At 44.7% G+C, this 20,360-nt stretch overlaps 1 protein-coding gene across 1 annotated transcript in view; it reads right to left on the bottom strand.

The window, feature by feature from the left end:
• Positions 1-3,473: 3,473 nt before the first annotated feature.
• LOC124719706 overlaps positions 3,474-20,360 on the bottom strand; it is a 43,213-nt gene continuing 26,326 nt past the window's right edge. Inside the window, exons 4-6 of the mRNA XM_047244911.1 lie at positions 16,871-17,079; positions 4,082-4,388; positions 3,474-3,531 (exon numbers count right to left, since the gene is read on the bottom strand). Coding sequence (XP_047100867.1) covers positions 3,474-3,531; positions 4,082-4,388; positions 16,871-17,079 — 574 coding nt within the window. The remainder of the gene's footprint in view (positions 3,532-4,081; positions 4,389-16,870; positions 17,080-20,360) is intronic.

The raw sequence follows: 20,360 nt of genomic DNA, 5'->3' as shown, positions 1-20,360 counted from the left end.
TGGTATTTTTAGAGACGGAACAGCATTGTCCTGTAGCAGTTCCCGTGTAGGTAGACCTAACCATTCATTCTGCAAGTCTCGTTTGTAATCGCTTTCACAAAAATGTTCGGAACAAACTGTTGCATTATTAACATTAATTTTGTCCTCTCGTTTACAACGAGCAATCCACTTACGCTGTAGTTCAACATTTTTTTGGAAAACGATGATAAATTACGCCTTCAGTCTTGCGTCCACTATTGCTACATTCAGCAACTGCACAATACGACGTAATTGTAGGCATAATACCGAGAACGAAGCTACAGGACTCACGGAACAATTCCTTTCCAACTGAACATTCAGCAGGACAAGAATTACACACAAACTAACGTGTTACACGAACTCACATGCACGCTTTCGATAGAAACACTGAGAGACACCGTTGTAAACAAACTGCAGCAGCTGCCAGGTGACGTCACAGCTCGAGATTCATCATGGCTGATAAAGGAGTGGGAGGTCGCATTGGCACTCCCGTGAGTAACACGTGTGCTGACGAACAACTACGTACATATAACAAGAGTTCAAGCAGTTTCGGCTGCGAGAATGCTTGTCTCCAGATATATCAGAGGAAACCTCTTAGTAGGTATATCGGTTGCAGAAGTTAATGCTTGATACCCCACGAGTGAAAGGGTTGTAACAGGTGATTCCCTGACCACCGATATCTGCTCGCTGGTTCGCCTTTTTGAAGATCAGAACGTGACAGCAGCGGCTGTAAGCAGCAGCAGGGAGTGGCCAGTGGTGGGGCTTGCAGTCCTCTGCTGCTCCTGATTGGCTGAAAGGCCCACGTGTAGAAGGATTTCGTGGAGAGGCTCGGAGCTCGGGGAATCGAAAGCTGGCCGTCGGCGCCCGTGTGGCCGACGTGGCGGGTCGCGGGCGCTCTGGAGCGGAGTTCTGTGTCGCGACGCACAGCGTTCTCGAGTTTCCAAACGCCTTCTCGTTTGCGCGCATCCATTACCGCTTCAGAACTTTCCTGTCGTTATCTGCGAATGTTGAAATAGTAATTAGTGTGGGCGTTTACGGCGAATTGTAGCTCAGGGAAAACTCGGTGATGTTAGCGAAGTGGTAGTGGTCCTCCGACTCAGACTGACTTGGCTGGGGTAATTGGATAGCGATAATCTCAGTTTGTTATCCAAATCTGGGAGTAATGTTTTTTGAGTGACCGTCTTCCTGTTGGCTTTGAACTGTGTATTTCGTGCAGCCAGTCGAAAGTTAATTCCTGGACTCGGCTGTGAATGTTCCCAGCACTGCGGTCGGAACTCGGGATCTTGCCTGGGGGTAAGTAGGTAGCACGAGGGCCGTTAACTACTGGCTTTCGAGCGATGAGGTTCGATACTTTCCAGCGGGTCGAGGCTCGGCTGGCGACCACTGTGTCGGGCCGACTTTACGCGTGTCCCGGTGGTGCAGGACGCTTGTGTGGGTGGGCCCCGTGTCGGCTCTGGCCGCCACCACCTAAAGAGAAGGCCGCGGCGCGCTCTCGTGGCGTCACGCAAAGCGGGCCAGGGTTGGCTTGGCGCTGCGCTGACAGAATCGAGGCGCACGGCCTGCAAATCTTCGTCAAACGGGTTTACAGAATCTGTTGAGCTGCCGGCGCCCCCCTGCGGCCAGGCGGGCTACACCCGGCACCTGCCTCCCTCGTGGCGCTGCGGCCTCTGGTTCCACTGCGTCCAGACGGAAACCGCGGTTAACTCTGCAGCTGCCTGCTAAGTGCGCGATGATGGCTGTACTTTCACAATTCACGAAAATCACTCCACGTAGTACTATTTATCACAGGACTTTCAGTTGGGCTGGATACTAAATTCACACAGACACTCCTTTACTTTGCTCACTCAGGTTTTATTTGAACAAATGGGAGATCGTCTATTGATTACGAATCACAACAATTTCGGCGTACTGTGCGCTTCTAGTGAAGCTACTATGGCACATGTTTTCCAGGACTCACAGTACTGGCACAAGTTTATCCTTCCACAGTACTGTTCCTGTAAATACGCCTTTAAGTAATGTTCTTCCTTGCCCAAGAGTGGCACATGGAACATTAACTTTTAACATCTGCCATAGTACCCTTACAAACCTCTAGCTTAACAAATCACCATCTTGTCTCACAAACCCAATAATGTTAATCTCATATAACTCTGCCATTCGACATTTTGCGTTCACTTCAAGCCACATTTCGCACAACAAGTCATGTGTTACTTTCTTACTATACCTGTTTGAGCCACTCTATGTAATCGAACCACTAATAAGCTCAACAAACCCATTTACACTTTCATGCACACACCACTTCAGTCATTCACCCCTCTCTTTTGATTTTATAAGTATCTGAATGTCTCTTGTCATGGTACTTGAATTACAAATCATGTAAAAGTACATCTTTCACACACACACATGGAAAATTTCTTTCTTTCAGACATAATATGATATATACAAATATCATACATTATACATTAATAAAATCGACAAACTGCAAAGAGAGATCCTCGACGGAAAACGGAGAAAAAACGTCCTACGAATATGTGTCCAGAAATTCACCATCGCCACGGTAGATGACACTGACGTACGGGAATTCCTCCGACAACGTGCTGCGTTTTCCTTGTATTTAACACGCCGTGTGATTGACGCAGCCTATTGTATACACAAAGCATTTCCCAACAATTTTAGTAAGTAGTCTCAGTGCATTAGAATAGGTAGACAGAGGCTACCACTCACAAAGAAGCACACAGTTATAAATGAAGGAGACGTTAGGAAAGAGAAGTACTGGCTGTACGATATCAGATTGAATGACATTTAATATTGTCATACCAGGTAGAGTCCATTTTATTGCTGGGTTTAATGCAGTGTAGTGTGGAGACAGTTATTTGCGAAAAATACTGAAGGAGGCTACAGCGAGGATTCTGAAAAGGGAGACTGTTCATTGTTTCTCCTGGCCAGATTCCTCTCGGCTGCCGAACACAGCTCTACACCTGCAGGGATGTCAGTTGGGTTCCACCAAAGAAGTATCCTGTTCTTGAGTATGGGGAGCGTCGTTCCATTGCAAACAAAACAGACGAAGAGCACTGGTCCTTGCACCATCGTAACTAGATGCATATAGTACACAAACTGCGCTATGCCCTGAGCCTGGTGGAACCCAATTCTAATAATAATCCCTGTTCCACTTAATATAATGGCCTTAACTGACATAAAAAGACATTCCTTCTTTGAGGCAAATTTCTTGTTATCAACAATTTCGAGTTGCCGCATGGAGCACCGATTACGTAGGTACATGTATCCAAGCAGTCCGAGACAAACCAAGTTGAATGCCACAGACAGTGAAATCCCTGCAAGGACTACTATGCGACTGTGGATCAGGTAATATTTACTCGTCTTTTCCAAAGCAACAGCTGCCACACATACTATACTCCACGGTATAAACACACACAGCACCTCACGACGGAATAACTGGCTTACTTCAGCAGGTAGTAGCTGGTTAGGAAGCCTGAGATGGCGAACACAAGAATACATCTGGTAGCAGAACGAGTTCAGCCAGATACAGCTGAGAAGTGTGAGGGCGCTGTCTATCAGCACTGCTGTAGGTAAGTCAGGGACGCCTGCCATACGATACACGACCTCAGAACACAGGATCTGGGTTATGCACGTGATCTGAAAGGACAAGAATATCTTTCCAGGCAAGTTGCGTAACTGGGGAAGGTACATGTATACTCCGGCAGTCGAAAAACGGAAAATGATATTTATCAGTATAAATGAGATTTCTAAAGGCTTCAAGCTGTCTATTTTGAAATCCTTGTATTTCAAGGTGGCGTTGTTTAAACTGTTTCTGTAGTTCAGTGTTTCTTCTGTTAGCTTCTGATACAGTACACTGCTACTACTATGGAATAATGGAAATGCGTAACTAGTGAACTTACAATTATAGGAAGTCCTAATGGAGGAAAACTCGCGACACTTTAGCAACAGAATAGCTCTGGAAACAGAGCAGATGGCGTCTGTAGCGTTCGACTGCAGACATGATTGATCATCAGGACTATCGAAATAGCAGCGAGCATCGTGCACCGACTGTATCATACTAAACGGGACGTCCTGACAAATGCCGTACGAGTTGACAGCCATCCAGGCCAGCAGACAGAGGTTGACGTTTATCCTCTGCGTGTAGGCCAGGTAGCTGGTGACGGGTAGGTGGGGCGACCTCTGCACCACGTCGTCCCACAGCTGCTCGCGGCACCGCTCGCGCTGCTTCACGGCTTCCAGTGGCAGGTCTTCCAGCGGACACGTGGGGTGGTCCAGGGCGTTCACCAACAGCTGCACGCAGTCAGTGTCCACGGAGAGCGTAGCGTGGCTTCTGTCCTCCACCTGCCACTCCTCGTCTGCAAGAAAACGACAGCAAGTAGGTGGTGGCCGTACACTGCAGGCAGCTGAACCCAAAGTCTTCTCTGGATGAGGAGCCTGGGCGTCGTTTACCCACATCATACAGGTTTAGTTACCCAGAAGTATGTAAGGCGGCATGTCAACACAAAGTAAGAGTATTAACAAAGACAGGTATCATTGTTAATATTCACGTCTATTTCATCAAGTCCAAGAAGTCCCTGCATCGCTCTTGACGTAGTAAAAATGAGGAAGTTTATAGGTTTTATTGATAGTCCTGCACTGAAGATGTTAAAAAAAAACAATGTTATCAGAATTATATTTTTGCAGTCTTTGAGTTCCGAATCCATGGACCAACAGTTATCTTGTAAAGGAGAGATTAGTGGAGGATTCGTGGGTTCATGAACATCCGCAGATAGGAAAAACTATGTAAGGTATGATGAGACCATTTGCCGCAGTCCCCCTCGTAAAGTAGCCATGCCTGATTGAGATAAATGTCCTGTATTTTTAGGCTGTCTCAAAGACAGACCACATATTGGAAGCAATAAAAAGTGAGAGGAAACGTGTGTCACCCACTCTTAATCAGATGAGCAGTCTCCAATGAAAATCATTTGCAAAAGAGCAGTTGGACTTCAAGCATCTTCTTCAACAATGCACGACCACACTGAAAAAATATGAATACGAAAGGATTTAGGCCCATGTTTGTTACTGAATTATCTGACAATGGTGTGGAGCAACGATTTGTAACCTACTGTACTTCGTTGTGGCGACTTCTGCCATGTCTCGCTCAAGAGTGTTGGTTACTTATAAATGTGCCATATATCACTGTTTGCTCAGGAAAAAATTGTTTTCTTGTCTAAGGAAAGTACCCATTATCAGCAAGAGTTGGAAAGGAACCTACCTCACATTATGTGGGTCATTGTGTGATCAGAATACCTGTTAGGACCACATTCTTTTGAAGCTTGCATGAATGGGAACTTCTATTTCTCTGTACAACAGAAGTTTTCAGTATCTCAGCTCCATGACAAGGCAATCACGGATCTTGTGTGGTTGTAGAAGAAAGGAGCTTGAGTCTCGTTTTGTTGTTCAGATGTGTGGGTTTCTTAATGAACAACTTATTCTCGGATTGTATTTGGTTCTGCAGCATTTAAAGCCTCATTAAAATGGTTATCACGAAATCCCAACATTACCACCTCAACAACCTTTTGAAATCGTCATGACAAACTTTTGATCTTACCACGCAAGTAACTGAATATGAAGAATAATAAAGCCGCATGTGGCTCAACGTTGAAAGATTAATGGAAAATTGACACAAGTGTTGAGGAAGTCTTTCTAAGCAGAATTACTAGAACCATCCGCAATAAAGCAAGGGGGACAGCGAGACACGTAGATATCTGAGGAAGGTGTGATCGTCCATACACTGATCCGTTGGATACGTATTTTTTTTATATCTAACTACGTCCGTATAGAATATACTCTTTTGACATAACTCCACAGGCGTGCTGTACAAAGAAATAGGATGCAGGCTGAATTCTCGTCTGTATGATATTTCACTTTCCTCCGTGAACTTAGTGACCCCATCACGCAGCGTAAAAAAAAGTGATGGAGCATATTTGTCACCAGTTTGTTTCGTTAGCACGAGATTGTCGAGAAAAAGCACAACAAAATACAGTAACTGACGATTTTGGAAGTAAAGTACCTTTACCACAATGAACGATTTACTGTTAATAGTCTGTTTGCATGAATTCAAAAACACGCAGAAAAATGTAATTACTTCGTCTCACTTGTACCTTGGGTAATGATAATGATGCAGCAATAAATGCAATTGTGACATATATGCCTCAGCTGCTGAGTGGATGAATGTGGGATTACAACTCCAGAGATTTGGGATTCAGGCATTGCTCCCGAGATTCCTTATGTCAGTTATCTCTTCTTTCACCTCTGACATTGATTTATGGAAATCGAAAATGTTGGAACTGTAGAATTGTTCGGAGACCCAATAATTAAGTGTGTCCCACAATTATTAACTGGGTAAGTTAGTTCAGAAGTAGGAAGACGGCGAGTGACCACAACCTGCAGTAGGACAATGGCTCGTGAAGCACTGTGGTGACCAAACCAGGCTTCAGCTTGATGACGGCTTTACCTACTGCATTCTGAGAAGTCCTGATGGTCGTTTTCCTCGAGCACTATTCCTGTTCAGAGTACAAATCAAAGGAGAATGATACTGATGTGCTACACATCATCCAATGTATACAGGGTGAGTCATCTAACGTTAGCGCTGGATATATTTCGTAAACCACATCAAATACTGACGAACCGATTCCACAGACCGAACGTGAGGAGAGGGGCTAGTCTAACTGTTTAACGCAAACCATACAAAAATGCACGGAAGTATGTTTTTTTACACAAACATACGTTTTTTTAAATGGAGCCACGTTAGTTTTGTTAGCACATCTGAACATATAAACAAATACGTAATCAGTGCCGTTTGTTGCATTGTAAAATGTTAATTACATCCGGAGATATTGTAACCTAAAGTTGACGCTTGAAATCTCCGACGTTCAGTTGCGTCTTGTAACAAACACGGGCCACGGTCGGCGAGCAGCATCTACAGGGACATGTTTACGATGACGACCGTGTTTACGGGTGTGGCTGTAGTGCACTGTTGTGGTTTGGTCTAGCTGTCGCAATGTCCGCATGTAGCGCTTGCTGCTATTGTTATTCTGCATTCGTCTCCGCACGCAGACCAACTGTAGTACACCGTGTTACCAGACGTCTGTGATAGTGTAGTGTTGTAGGAACTGTGACCATGGTGTATTCGAACTCTGAAAAGGCGGAGATGATACTCATCTATGGCGAGTGTCGACGAAATGCAGCTGAAGCTTGCAGGGTGTATGCAGAACGGTACCAGGACAGAGAGCATCCAACGTGCCGCACATTGCAAAACATCTACTGCCAACTGTATGCAACAGGTATGGTCGTAGCACGCAAACGGGTCCGTAACAGGCCCATCACAGGAGAAGCGGGTGCAGTCGGTGTGTTAGCTGCTGTTGCCATGAGTACACGGGACATTGCGAGAGCCGGTGGACTGAGTCAAAGTAGTGTCATGCGCATACTGCATCGTCACCCCTTTCACCCGTTTCATGTGTCGCTACATCAGCAATTACATGGTGTTGACTGTAATCATCGAGTGCAATTCCGTTAATGGGCATTAACAGAGAATCCGTTGCAGTTCTACCTGTTTACCGATGAAGTGGGTTTCACAAACCACGGGGCAGTGAATCTACGGAACATGCATTACTGGTCCGTGGACAATCGTCGCTGGCTCAGACAGGTAGAGCGATAGAGACCGTGGACTGTAAATGTATGGTGCGGAATCATTGGCGACCACCTTATTGATCCTTACTTCATTGCAGGGGCCCAAACAGCTGCAACATACATCGCGTTTCTACAGAATGATCTGGCAACGTTGCTCGAAAATGTCCCACTGGAAACACGTCGACGTATGTGGTATCAGCATGATGGTGCACCTGCACATACCGCAATTAACACTAGGCAGACCCTTAACAGGATGTTCGACGGGCGTTTCATAGTACGTGGAGGATGCATAAATTGGCCAGCCCGTTCTCCTGATCTTACACCTCCGGACTTCTTTCTGTGGGGTACGTTAAAGGAGAATGTGTACCGTGATGTGCTTGCAACCCCAGAGGATATGAAACAACGTATTGTGGCAGCCTGCGGCGGCATTACACCAGATGTACTGCGGCGTGTACGACATTCATTACGCCAGAGATTGCAATTGTGTGCAGCAAATGATGGCCACCACATTGAACATCTATTGGCCTGACATGTCGGGACGCACTCTATTCCACTCCGTAATTGAAAACGGAAACCACGTGTGTACGTGTACTTCACCCCTCATGGTAATGTACATATACGTCAGTGAAAAAGACCAATAAAAAGGTGTTAGCATGTGGACGTAATGTGCTGTTCCAGTCTCTTCTGTACCTAAGGTCCATCACCGTTCCCTTTGGATCCCTACGTAATTCGGTGCTCTCCGATACACACGATCGAACAGCGGAGGAGTGGTACTCAAGCGTCAACTTTAGGTTACAATATCTCCGGATGTAATTAACATTTTACAATGCAACAAACGGCACTGATTACGTAGTTGTTTATATGTACAGATGTGCTAACAAAACTAACGGGGTTCCATTTTAAAAAAACGTAGGTTTGTGTTAAAAAACATACTTCCGTGCATTTTTTTATGGTTTGTATTAACCAATTACACTAGCCCCTCTCCTCCCGTTCGGTCTGTGGAATCGATTCGTCAGTATTTGATGTGGTTTACGAAATATATCCAGCGGTAATGTTAGGTGACTCACCCTGTATAGTTCATTGGCGTGTTGAGCGCAAATGTATACCCAGTAAGACGAATAAGTTGTGAAAGATTCTTATACACCGGCACATTCTGTGAAAGGCCGAATGCACGACTTTGTCGTAAACACTCCATTTTCTTTGTTATTCATTCCACTCCCACCACATTATCGCGTGGTGCGCAAGCTTCGGACACTTTGCTGCTCTTCAGCCTATCGAAGTTAGGCCAGTATAGTTTTTATGGGAGAATGAATAAAATGATAGGTTTCAAAAAAATAAAAGACATAGCGTTTCTACATAAACACATGTACATTGAAGTTGATGATGGTGCTATGGTGAAGATAAGGCTCTTGCTTCTGGCAAGTCACTGGCAGTCAGTTCCCAATAACTACTACGAGGGTAATACAGTATGATGCAGGTGCCGGCCAGAAAGGGTGTATGTATTCAAGGTGTTGGAGTGGGCTGGGAAGTATGATTGACAAGTTGATGTGGGTAGAGGGAAGTGTGAGGGAGGGATGACAGTGGTCAGGAGGCTGGAAGCGGGATCATCTACATATTGAAGAGGCGTAGACGCTAGGATTATAGCTGGTTGGAGGAGTAAGTGTCTACATACTATTCTGGAACAGGAAGAACTAGCCAGCTGAAGTTCCGCTCGAATAGGATACAGAAGGGTGGCAAGTGGAGGGTGGATATGACATGTTGGTATAGGCGCACCAGAAGCCTAGGTATCCAGAGGATAGGCGAGAAAAAGTGCTTTTGTTCCCCAAGTTTATGGGACGTTTACAATTTGTGACAAAGTCTGATGAACTTCAGAAGAGAGGGCAATCTAATCAGCTGGTAGAGGTTCGTCTGAGACTGCAGATATGATACAGAATGCAAGGTGTTCTAAGACTGTAAGGAATGGTAAATTTTTGAGAGTGCTGAGATCCAAGCTATATTGGCGAAAGTAACACTGGGGCCACTAAGGCTTTTGGAAAGACGAAGGAAGAAACAAGATCAGGGGTTAACGTCCTGTTGGTGAAACAGCTATTAGAGCATAACCCAGAATTGGGAAGAACGGGGAAGCAGGACAGCGGCGTCCATCCATAGGAACCGTCGTGTCATTCACCTTAAGCTGTGTAGGGACATCACAGAGAAACTAAATATGGTCGAAAATCAAGTTTGGAGCCAACAGCTTATCACAGCATCGCCTCGTTTAGTGGGTTTTACCCAAGTACAGAGGATGGCTGAATGATGGAATCCCCACATTATCGAGTTTTCTGTCTTTCCTGTTTGTTGTAAGCTGGGGATGCGTGATTATTCCAAGATATGAGGAAGTGAGAGTCCTCTGCCCATGTCAGCAGAGAGGAATGGAGCAGCAAGTCCACCGCCTTACTGCAAGCGCTTATCTTCCTCCACGTAATTGGGCACTGTCCTTGCATTATGAGAGAACTGTGACTCGGAGTTATCTGTTGAGTGTACATGACTGTAATGGATGTGTTAAGAGCTTAACATCCACATCTGACACACATGTTGTTGTGTCATGCTTTTAATAAATTTACAAGTAGATAGATGAAACAGTCAATGATCAGAACGCCTTATTGTTTGGAAAGCAATACACTTATCTTTAGCTCCTCGTGGCTGTGGCTGTGTGAGCACGTGTGGTATTAATTGGGGTCCAAATACACAGGAGCTGCTGAAAACACTGAGCGGCATTACAGTGCAAGTCTGCACATGATGAGCACTGAACGTTTACTACAACTGTGCCAAATATGTGTCTGTTGTTGGCCCTCGACTCTCTGTACGTGCATGCTTGGCCTAGGCTTGACTGAGTGACGTTACGCCGACACTGCACTCTGAAGGCAGAAATTCGTCGCTTCTCTGCAGTCGTCATGGAACTGTTGATACCCTCGTAGACAGAACAGAAGTCAGGCTGGACTCTGGCAGAACTCGTACCAGGCACTGGCAGAGCTGGAAATACTTGTCGTGTGTGGCGCCTCGAAGCTACAGGAGGAGTGGCTTACTACTTCTTTCTCATAGGCGGTGGCGATGCTGCTTGGGTGTACAGCATCTCTACGGTAGTCGATTGACGATTTGCTGCAGGCGAGTATCGTCGACACCACATGTCACCTTCAACAGTGTCACAGGCGTCATCAGTGTATCATGATACACTGAGGAGAGGTAATGTAATGTAGAACACTGACACGAGGTCTGGTGATGAGAAACTTTATGCTTCAATTCCCCCTCCCATTACTGGGGAAATGCCAGCAATGCAAATTTCTTCCATCACCTGGATTCGAACCAGCTTACCTTTGAAGAGAGTACCACCACACAGTCATGTTTATGTGTGCCATGGTGGAAGTTAGGGAGAGAGAAATGATTGGTGGTATTTCTTGTAATAATTCCTTGGGTTTTTAACGTAAGTGATTTTGATGTAGCAGAGGCTACACCAAGAGGTGAAGTTATCGAGGCAGATGGAGATACGCTGTTGAGTAAGATTTACAGTAACAGAAGAAGCATGGTGTGCCAGACAAGGAGCTATACAGTAAACATAATTCATTGGGACACCTGGCACTTGCCAGTTTCCTCCCAGAGATCCGAATGTGCGACTATTGCGGAATATTTCGCCAGTGGAGCAGTCATCATACCACTTTTCAATTATAGGCCACATGTCCTGTGGACAGACACCAGTGGTTCCCATTACCTTCTGCATTCTCATGCCTTTGAGCACTGCTGACTATTCAGGGTTTTAGGAGCAGGGGAAGAAAGTTCCTTGAAGCTCTATCCGCCCATCCATCATTACTGATGATTTTTATTCTAAATTTAAGCAGTAGCGAGGTTTGAGACTGGGTCCCATGACGTTTTGATTAGTATACAAAGACACTACCCTCAAATCATAAGTGAGCCGTGGGATATAAACTTGCATACAGTATGATATCACACAACTTGACTAGAGCTAGTAGGAAATAAGAGTTTTTTAAGAAGGTCGAAAGTAATGGAGTCATGAGCAGCCTCTCATAAGAATTTCCTGAAACTGTAAGACGTCGTGGTCTCCTTCATTGCTTACATATTCCGCCCTCACAATCATATTCTGCACATCAAGACGCTTCATTCGAGCCCAAACTCGATAAGATAAAGTCAGTATTGTATGAATTCATGTAAACGATGTGCAAATAACTAATAAATCGCAAGTGCGCACTGTGGTTGAAATACTCGAGGCTGGCGTACACACATACATTCCAGACTCGACGGTCACAGGAGCTTTTAGCTCGAGAGAGGCAACTGCACCCCAGGAGGCCGGTCCCAAGCTATCTACGTCGGCCAGTGACCGCCTGTAGAGCAGACAGCGTTAGCCCGAGTGAAAAGACGACCCCGTGTTCGGCTTAAAAGCAAATTCCGCTACATTGTGTGGGAGCGGTTAGCCTACACATTCTTTACACATAGCACGCAGTTTCAGAGATTTTCACAGGGAGACAGCAAACGCCAAACACCGATACTACAGATTTCCGGATTGGTCGCCTTAAACAAAACGTCATTCTCGCGTTTTAGAAGAGCAATTCTGATTGGCAGACGATATTTCTGACGCCTTGAGCTGAAGGAGTAATGGGAGAGATCGAAAGGTATACCGCTTCTCGTCTGGCGTGCAGAGGGGCCATTCCGTTGTCGCTCTTGGAGCGAGAACACGTAACGAGAGCGTGCGCGCTCGTACATGTACTCAAAGAGCGAGGAACAAGTCTGTCCTCAGTACTTCACTGGGAGAGCACCTCTGTCGAGAGCCAATCGAAGTGCAACTGTATATTGAGTCCTTGCGATTAAGCGTTGTTCACTGTGTTGGCCACCACACTTATTGTGCGGTGTGAATGGACTGAGTAATAGTTAAACGCCTGCGAGCGAATTTTTGAGTGGCATCGTGGTGGACTGGTTATCTGACTGGTGTACCACGCCAACAGACTAGGGGCGAATAGGAGTCTTTGAATTCATCAAGGCGTAGGGAGAGTTTGATTGGTGAAGGTCAATCCAGATAGAACGAGAGTTATCTTATTTGTCGGCAGCGAGCGGCGCAGACAGCAGTCATCACAGCTACAGCTCTTGCGACCCCCACATTTCCTCCACAACAGTACCCTTCACTGCATATCACACGTGACAGCCTCGACTGTACCTAGCAACATTCTAACCGGTAATTATTCGAGTAGGTGCGGCTCTCAGCCATTCCGCCAAGTCAATAACAATCTTAAACTTTGTATAGAAATTTCATTAGCGAATCCTATCCTTAAGAGGTAACTTCACATTCTGAAAAGAACCCGCAAATAACGTGTTCAATTCATGACTAAAAGTGCTATTGTGATTTCTCAGAATTTTTGCAAAATAAATAATAATTTTCGTTACTTTCATGTTTATCTTACACTAACTAGCACTACTCCAGTACCCAAGTATCCCACTAGTTACGTAAGACATTTTGTGAATTTTTGTGTCATTTCCTTACAGTGGACGACTCCAGAAGGTATTTATTGCTGAAAGTTTTTCAGGCATTTCTCTTTAGAACTTTAGGAGTGTCCATCTGACTTCTGTAGTAGTGTGGGGGTGGAAATTGCATCTTGCAGGGGCCAAAGGGTAAAGGGTACATCTCAGATTAATCTGTTGCGCAGAATGACAGAATAGCACCAACCCACACACTCACAAAATGTGTGACTTTATAGTCTTGTGTTGTAAGTGCTATATTTAATTCGTTTTGTGGCGTTATAGACAGGTATTTTAAACTGGGACCAAGAGATATGGTGGTCGTATTTGTGTGACATTGTACGTACCGAATTGTCGAGCAGTTATTAGATACAGTGAGTATATCTTTAACATATGAAGCACTGAGTCTGGCTTGTTGAGGTTGTTTGGTAACGTGTGGTTGTTATGGATGAGAGGAGAATGAATGCTTTTTCAAAAGATTGTTCAGTTAATGGAAAATGTGGCAGTGTTTTGTTCATGTGTACCACCAATCCCAGGGTTTGTTATCTGCAGAATGAGGTGCTGGTATCAAGATATCTCACAAGCACCCATTGGCAGTACCATCTGATTGTATGTTGTAGCAATTATCTGTGCCTTGTAGAGTGTAGAGTGACTGGGACTGTGTTACGTGACTGTAACAATTTTCATTAAAGTATAGTTGTAGCATTGAGATAACATGTGAGTGATGAAGATCTCGTTGGAGCTGAGGGAACAGACATATGGATGGAATGCTATGCTGCTGCTTTGTCTTGATGTTTTATGTGGCGAAACAAGGTTAGGTATAGGTTTTAAGCTGATGTTTTGGTGTGGCTGAAGATAAAGTTGGATTGCTTTTTGGAACAGGTGACTTGGATGTTAAAATGGAAGGTGGCTGTGGCTGTTATCGTCATCTGTTGGACGATATGTGGACGTTGAAAGAGAGTGAATGTTGTCGGAAACAGTGATCCTAAACTGTATGTCTTTCATGTTAGGGATGCGACACAAAAAACTGTTGAGATGATGACGGTGAGCTCGACTGACGGTGTAGAAAACTGTGGATCTGAACTCAATATCTTTGATGGTGAGGATGCAATGCATGTAGTTGTTGGGATGCGGAATGTAAGTTTAGTGTCGTGAATAATGCGTTTACTTTATACTTATGAGATCATTCGAGTTAAGGCTGTGTAAATGATGCAGTTGTGCAAGGATTGTACATTTGGGCACAGTTAAAATGGATGGTTTTACGAACTTCCAGTATGATGCAGTAGTTTGGGTCAGCAACCCCTGGTAATCAGTGAACGAAAAAACGTTCCAAGTTTTTGTTCATTCGATGAGTTATCTGTATGCGCTGTAAATTTTCATTGCACGTTATTGACATCTTCGGAAATGCCATTTTCGACTATGTTATGGTGATTTGAAAATGGGTCTCGGTCCGAAACAAGTCATCGAACGAATAAAAAATAAAAATTTGCAACTAGGACGGGTTTTTCGTCCTACTGATGGGTGGTCTTGTTTGTAACCGGGATAGGTCAGATGCTTCTGCGATACTGGGTCAGATAGTCGTCACACTGGAGGTATTTGTGAGATCTGTAGGCTTGGATTTGCGATTTAGGTGATTTTACACAATGGCAGCGACAACAGATCAGGGCTTAGTTCTTGATACGTTGGTCTGTTGTGGGCAAGCATCTAGTTCTGCTGGACAGTGATGCGTAAAACAGCCGACAGTAAAGCACCACGGTTTTAATAGTGGCGAGGGCAACTCTTTCAGACAGGGCCGTTGTAGCAGCCTGCTGGATGTCGCAAGCCATCTCCAACATCACCACGTGCTCAGAAGAGATTCGCACCCGTTTCTTCTTCTCCCCCCCCCCCCCACCCCCCACTCCCTATCTCGACCGAACTGCCACAATCTCTCTGAATTATCATGACAACTTTTCCCTGAAGATATCTTCAATGTCGGGTTTAAAGTTAGCTTCCAGACAAACGGCTAGTGGTTCACAACTCTGTAAGCTCTTGTCGCTGCTCATTCTTTAATATCTGGTCGCTACTCGCGAGGAATGGAAACATCAACTTCATCTCACACGTTTGTTCTCGGTGTCCATTACAGTTTCAGTCATACTTATAGACTTGCTGCCGAGTGCAGCTGAGTCTAGAAACAGATGGGGTAAGAGTCTGCTTGTTTAGTAACTTGCTAACAATGCGTATTTCCGTTTATGTGCCACTATTATTCATGTGAGTGTCTGCCGTAAATTATCGGCTGCAGCCGAAATTTTGTAAAGACCGTTCTTCGCAGTATTACAGTCCCTGGTTCTAATATACGCATATTCGTATGATAACTTAATTCTTTATGTGTTGTAGCCCTTTTAGACCACCTTAGTTTCTTAATTAGTCGGTTTACTACCAATGAAAGCCCTGCAAGTTCGATTGCCTGAAGCGGTCAAGAGTGACAACGGCAGGCATAAATAATTTTTCCGCTGAGGGAGCACAAGCTCAGTGTCCCCCCTTCCTCTCATTTAAATGGAGTTACCCTCTACCGAACAAGAAGCTATCAGACAGTTACAAAGAAAAGAACGATTACAGCTTGTTTCATGTCTGGTGGAACGATAGATAGATAACCGAGTAAGTGATAAAGCCCAGCAACGAGAGTAAAATAATAAATTTAAAGAATATAGTGATTCGAACAAATAGAGTTCTTTAGCAAACAGGTGCGATAGCTGAAAATACAGTGTTTCCTCAGTCCTACTACAGTTCATAGTAGTAACATTTCTAAGGATAATATTAACAGTGTATCTCATACAATTAACTGTTCTGTTACAAATCTAAATATTGTTCGTCAAAGAAAATTAGTAAATACGAACAGTATCGTGCTAGAATCACACATGAGAAATCTAGAACACTACACCAGTTACAGTATTGACAGAAAATTAGCTTGTCTGTAGCAGTTATGTTGCAGAGACCATTCGCCATTTTTAAAAAGCCTTAGACTAGGTCTGAAAAAAACTACATGTACAGAATTTTAGAGTGTTTATAGAAGATAAAGAGGAACATTTTTTTATATGAGGCACGTGTCGCATATATATGAAGGTCTTATCTGCACTGGCGTTCAGAGACGGAGTTCAAAGTGCTTTGGGATGGGCACTGTTTTAGAGGTGTTGCGTGCCTCCTACGGGAGGGAGAGAGTTGTTCAGTGTACCAGACCCTGGCAGACACCCCAGGTGAGGTGGTTGCCTGTTAGGCTGAGGCTGCAAACATTATTTGTGAGACACCCACTTGTTTCGAGTGTGTTACACAATCGTTAGCACCCAGCTGGCACTTGAGTAACGTCTCTAAAACATCACACCTGTGACATTTGTGTCACATAAAATTTGTTCTTTTTAATCTTCTCTAAACACTCCAAAATTTTGTGTACGTAGTCTTTTTTTAGTCCCTGCATAATGAAGAAGACAATAATACATCGAAATGAAGTAGTTAGGTTGTCATAGATCCAGACGGAGAGTTGCCGAGGAATCTAAAAACTGACTTTGGAAAGAGCACCAGAGATCATGCGTGGCGTGCAAAATCACGCAAGATCTAAAACTACATGTTCAGAAGGATATTTGAATCTCAGTTGTCAGCGCATAACCGTGAAGTGGCCGGGTCCCAGTATTAAACTTACCTACAATCTTGAAGTCATCTTCGTAGAATGAATAGATGTAGTCAGCTGCATTGTACCAGGAGACACGATGGAAGGCGTACAGTTCGTCAGCGAGGCTGAACATTTGCGACGCCTCTGGCTGCCGCTCCTTGCACAGCGCACTGAAGTCGTCGTCAGAGGAGAGGCTCCACGGCTGATAGCGCAGCAGGCGTTCACTCAACAGCGGCCGCCTGTAGCACACAAGGTGCCAGGTTAAAAGTTGAAAACCTGGCATGTATAGTTTATGCAAGAACGTACAAGTATTCAGAACGGATTTCCACTCAGCAGTGGATTAGAAACTTCCTGGCAGATCAGTACTGTGTTCGAGACTGGGACACAAACCTGGAACTTTTTCATTCTTTAAAGGATGCATAGAAACACAGCAAACAATCGCAAACCCATTGGTCTTTTTAGCATTTTAGCGCATCGAGATTTGATCTTTAGATTTCAGAGCACTTGAGTGAGGTACCGATTGTAACTATTTCTTGCAGATCATCCACTCCGTTCTGTGCTGCTATATCGTTTTAACTTGTTTCAGGCACACCAAACAGCAGAACTGCAGCGCTTCCCGCAGAATACCTCTTTCCTTTAAAGAAGAATTTCGTATGCATTGCAGGAGAGTGAACATGTGATATTTATGTTAAGGATATGAATGACTTGTTCAAATTTGTTATAGATGATTTTAGACGCTGACATGTACACACGTCTGTTATGAGCTGAAGCAAAATATTCCACATTACCACTTGAAAATGGCTCAAAAGGTCGAAACTGCAATAGTAAAACAAATAATTTTTAAATTCAATGGCGAATATGACGTCCTTATAGAAATAGACGTCGAGCTGGGCTGGCAGAAACCGAGAGCCGCCGTCACAGCCTTACTTCCGCCAGTACCTCAGCCGCTGCCTTCCAGCCGTCACAGAAGCTCCCCTGCACGGCTGGCGGGACCAGCGCTCCCTGAAGGATGGGCACTGCAGTGACCAGAGGCCTCGCGAGTTGCTTCCTGGGCGAATCCTCACTCTGCAGTGGAGAGTGCAGTCACTTGAAACGTCGGGGATCCGACACACGGCTCTGACCTGCCAGGGAGTTTCCTATCTGCTTTAGGTGATGTGACATCTGCGATAATTTTCCGTAAAGACTGTATGACACAGGAAGATGAGTTCAGTGGACAAACGTGAATGTACCGTCAAGCAGGTCCACTTATTCAGTCCCTTTCACCTAATCCAACGGCTAAGGACAGCGCGATACGATGACTTAAGCTACTTCAAATCCGTCTTTGCAAATACCAAACATCTGTTTTTATTTCGCAATACGTGTTTTGCATTACTCATTATACCCCTATCAGCTTTGGCATTTTTATAATGTTTCCGCTTACGCCCGGCAGTGCGCATCCCAGGATCTCACACTTGTATACTTGACGTGCAGAAGTACATGTCTGACGACGTAAAACTTGACAAAATGACGCTTCACTATTGCATAAAAATGTTTGTTTACTTGGCTCTGAAGCATTCGCTCGGTCTCGTTTCGTGAGTGGTTGGTGCGGGTCTCTCGTCTGGCAGTGGAAATTATCATACAGAAATTGTTGGCCTAAGGTCAGTGTTTCGTACATAGATTCGATGCATCTGTGTCAGGTACATGTTATGATGAGAATGGAGCCCTCAGAATCGGGTATGAGACAATTTTTTCCTGATTAATCTACGACTGCATTCCCTATAGCCCATCAACGATGGAAAGTTTCCATACTGCCAGATACAATGCAGAACAATCAGTACTCCCTCTACTCCTTGTAGTATGGTTCTTGCTTATCAGTGTTATTTGACAACGACGTTGTCAATTAAAGCATGAAGCTGCATCATAATGAGTTCCGTGTGATGTCTGGGTCCCCAGTTTGACCGGAAGGCTGTCCCTCCCATAAGACATGTGGTGCCATGGTGCTAAGGCTCGCAAATCATTTACACGCTACGTACAGCAGCACGCTGTTCTGCTTGGAGCTACAGTACCACACCTACTCCACTGACAAACTGGGACTCAGAACCCGTGCCGTGATGAAAATCATCATTTCTACGCCCCAGATGGAGGATGTATGTGCACACTGACTATGATCTGAATAAACATTATACGGAGATTTGGTTGGGGAAGAATTTCGGGAAAGGGCTGTTTTTCACGTAATAGAGCCGTTCATTCCATAAGGCAACGAAAGAACGGATTTAAATGCAGCAAGGAAGTGAACAAACAATATCCACTGAAACAAGCTCTATAGAAAATCTCGAAACTTGTGGACAGTTGCGAATGTACTATACAGCTATAATGATACAAAACTGACTGCTATATTCAGTTTAGGAGCAAGTGCGTTGCAACACAAAGTGGCAAATCAACAGAGGACGCAATAAATACTCGCCACATGGAGGTGGAGTGTCGACAAGCGGGGCAGACCGCTGCCACGGGAGGCAATCGTCGACAATTTGCGTGCAGAGGCAGGGTCAGTGTCATATAGGCGGCTTTGGCCTGTAGTGCTGGAGCCATTGCTGAAGGTATCATGCGAGTCCAGTAATGAAGTGGATTGGCGGAATTTAGAAATGACCGATTGTAAATGGCGATACGTGAACTCCAGAAGAGACACGAAATGGTGCGCTGCCTGGACTAGGAGGGCGGTACCTAAACTGCACCACTGCCGCTGTGGCCCCTCATGCGTCTTTGGTTCTCGCCTTTGTACTGACATCCAACAGAAGTTAAACACGCTGGGTTGTATGAATAAACAAGACGACGTTCTCTGGAGAAGATTCTCCGAGCAAAAGAACATTCTCTGGGAAAGCTCTTACGAGCAAAACATTCGAAGCCATAATCTGTGACGAGAGTCTTCCTTTTTCTCACTACCTCTGTTCCCTGCTGAGTTCTCGGTGTGTGGTCTGCCTAGTCCGGCACAGAAAGCACGCGCAGTGTCACGTGTCATTCAGCTCGCTCAAACGGGCGACAAGTCTGGAACCGGCATCAGTGTGTTCAGGCAGAGTTGCACTGCGTTTCATTTTGTTTATTTTATGTGCGGCAACAAATTATTAAGACAATTACGTACAGTTTACGAAAATGTATTTACTTGCGATGTTACCGAATTTACAACATGCGGAAAACTTTTCAGTTATAGAAGTCAGGCGAACATCATGCGAACGAAATCTTAAGATTACATGACTTTTTATCTACTTCAAGCCGGAACTCTGCTAGAGTTCTCTAACACGAGATAATTTTGGTTAAATACGGCCCACAACTGTCTGCTCGCGTGGCAAGCACGTAAGCGCCACACCATGCGTTCGATATGAGTAACAGGTCGCTAGGTTTGCAATAAACCAGTTATTAATTTTTCTGGTAACCCTACTTATTTCTAACATCACACTATATAAGACTTATGCTGTGAGAAGACATGATGGTGAACGTCTGGAAAAGTCAGCGACACGGTTGTTTGGTGTAGGCCTACAGCTAAATG

The sequence above is a fragment of the Schistocerca piceifrons genome, chromosome 11 (genome assembly GCF_021461385.2).
Source record: "Schistocerca piceifrons isolate TAMUIC-IGC-003096 chromosome 11, iqSchPice1.1, whole genome shotgun sequence".
In the NCBI taxonomy this organism is placed as follows: Eukaryota; Metazoa; Arthropoda; class Insecta; order Orthoptera; family Acrididae; genus Schistocerca; species Schistocerca piceifrons.
This window is presented reverse-complemented; position numbering and strand designations above follow the sequence as displayed.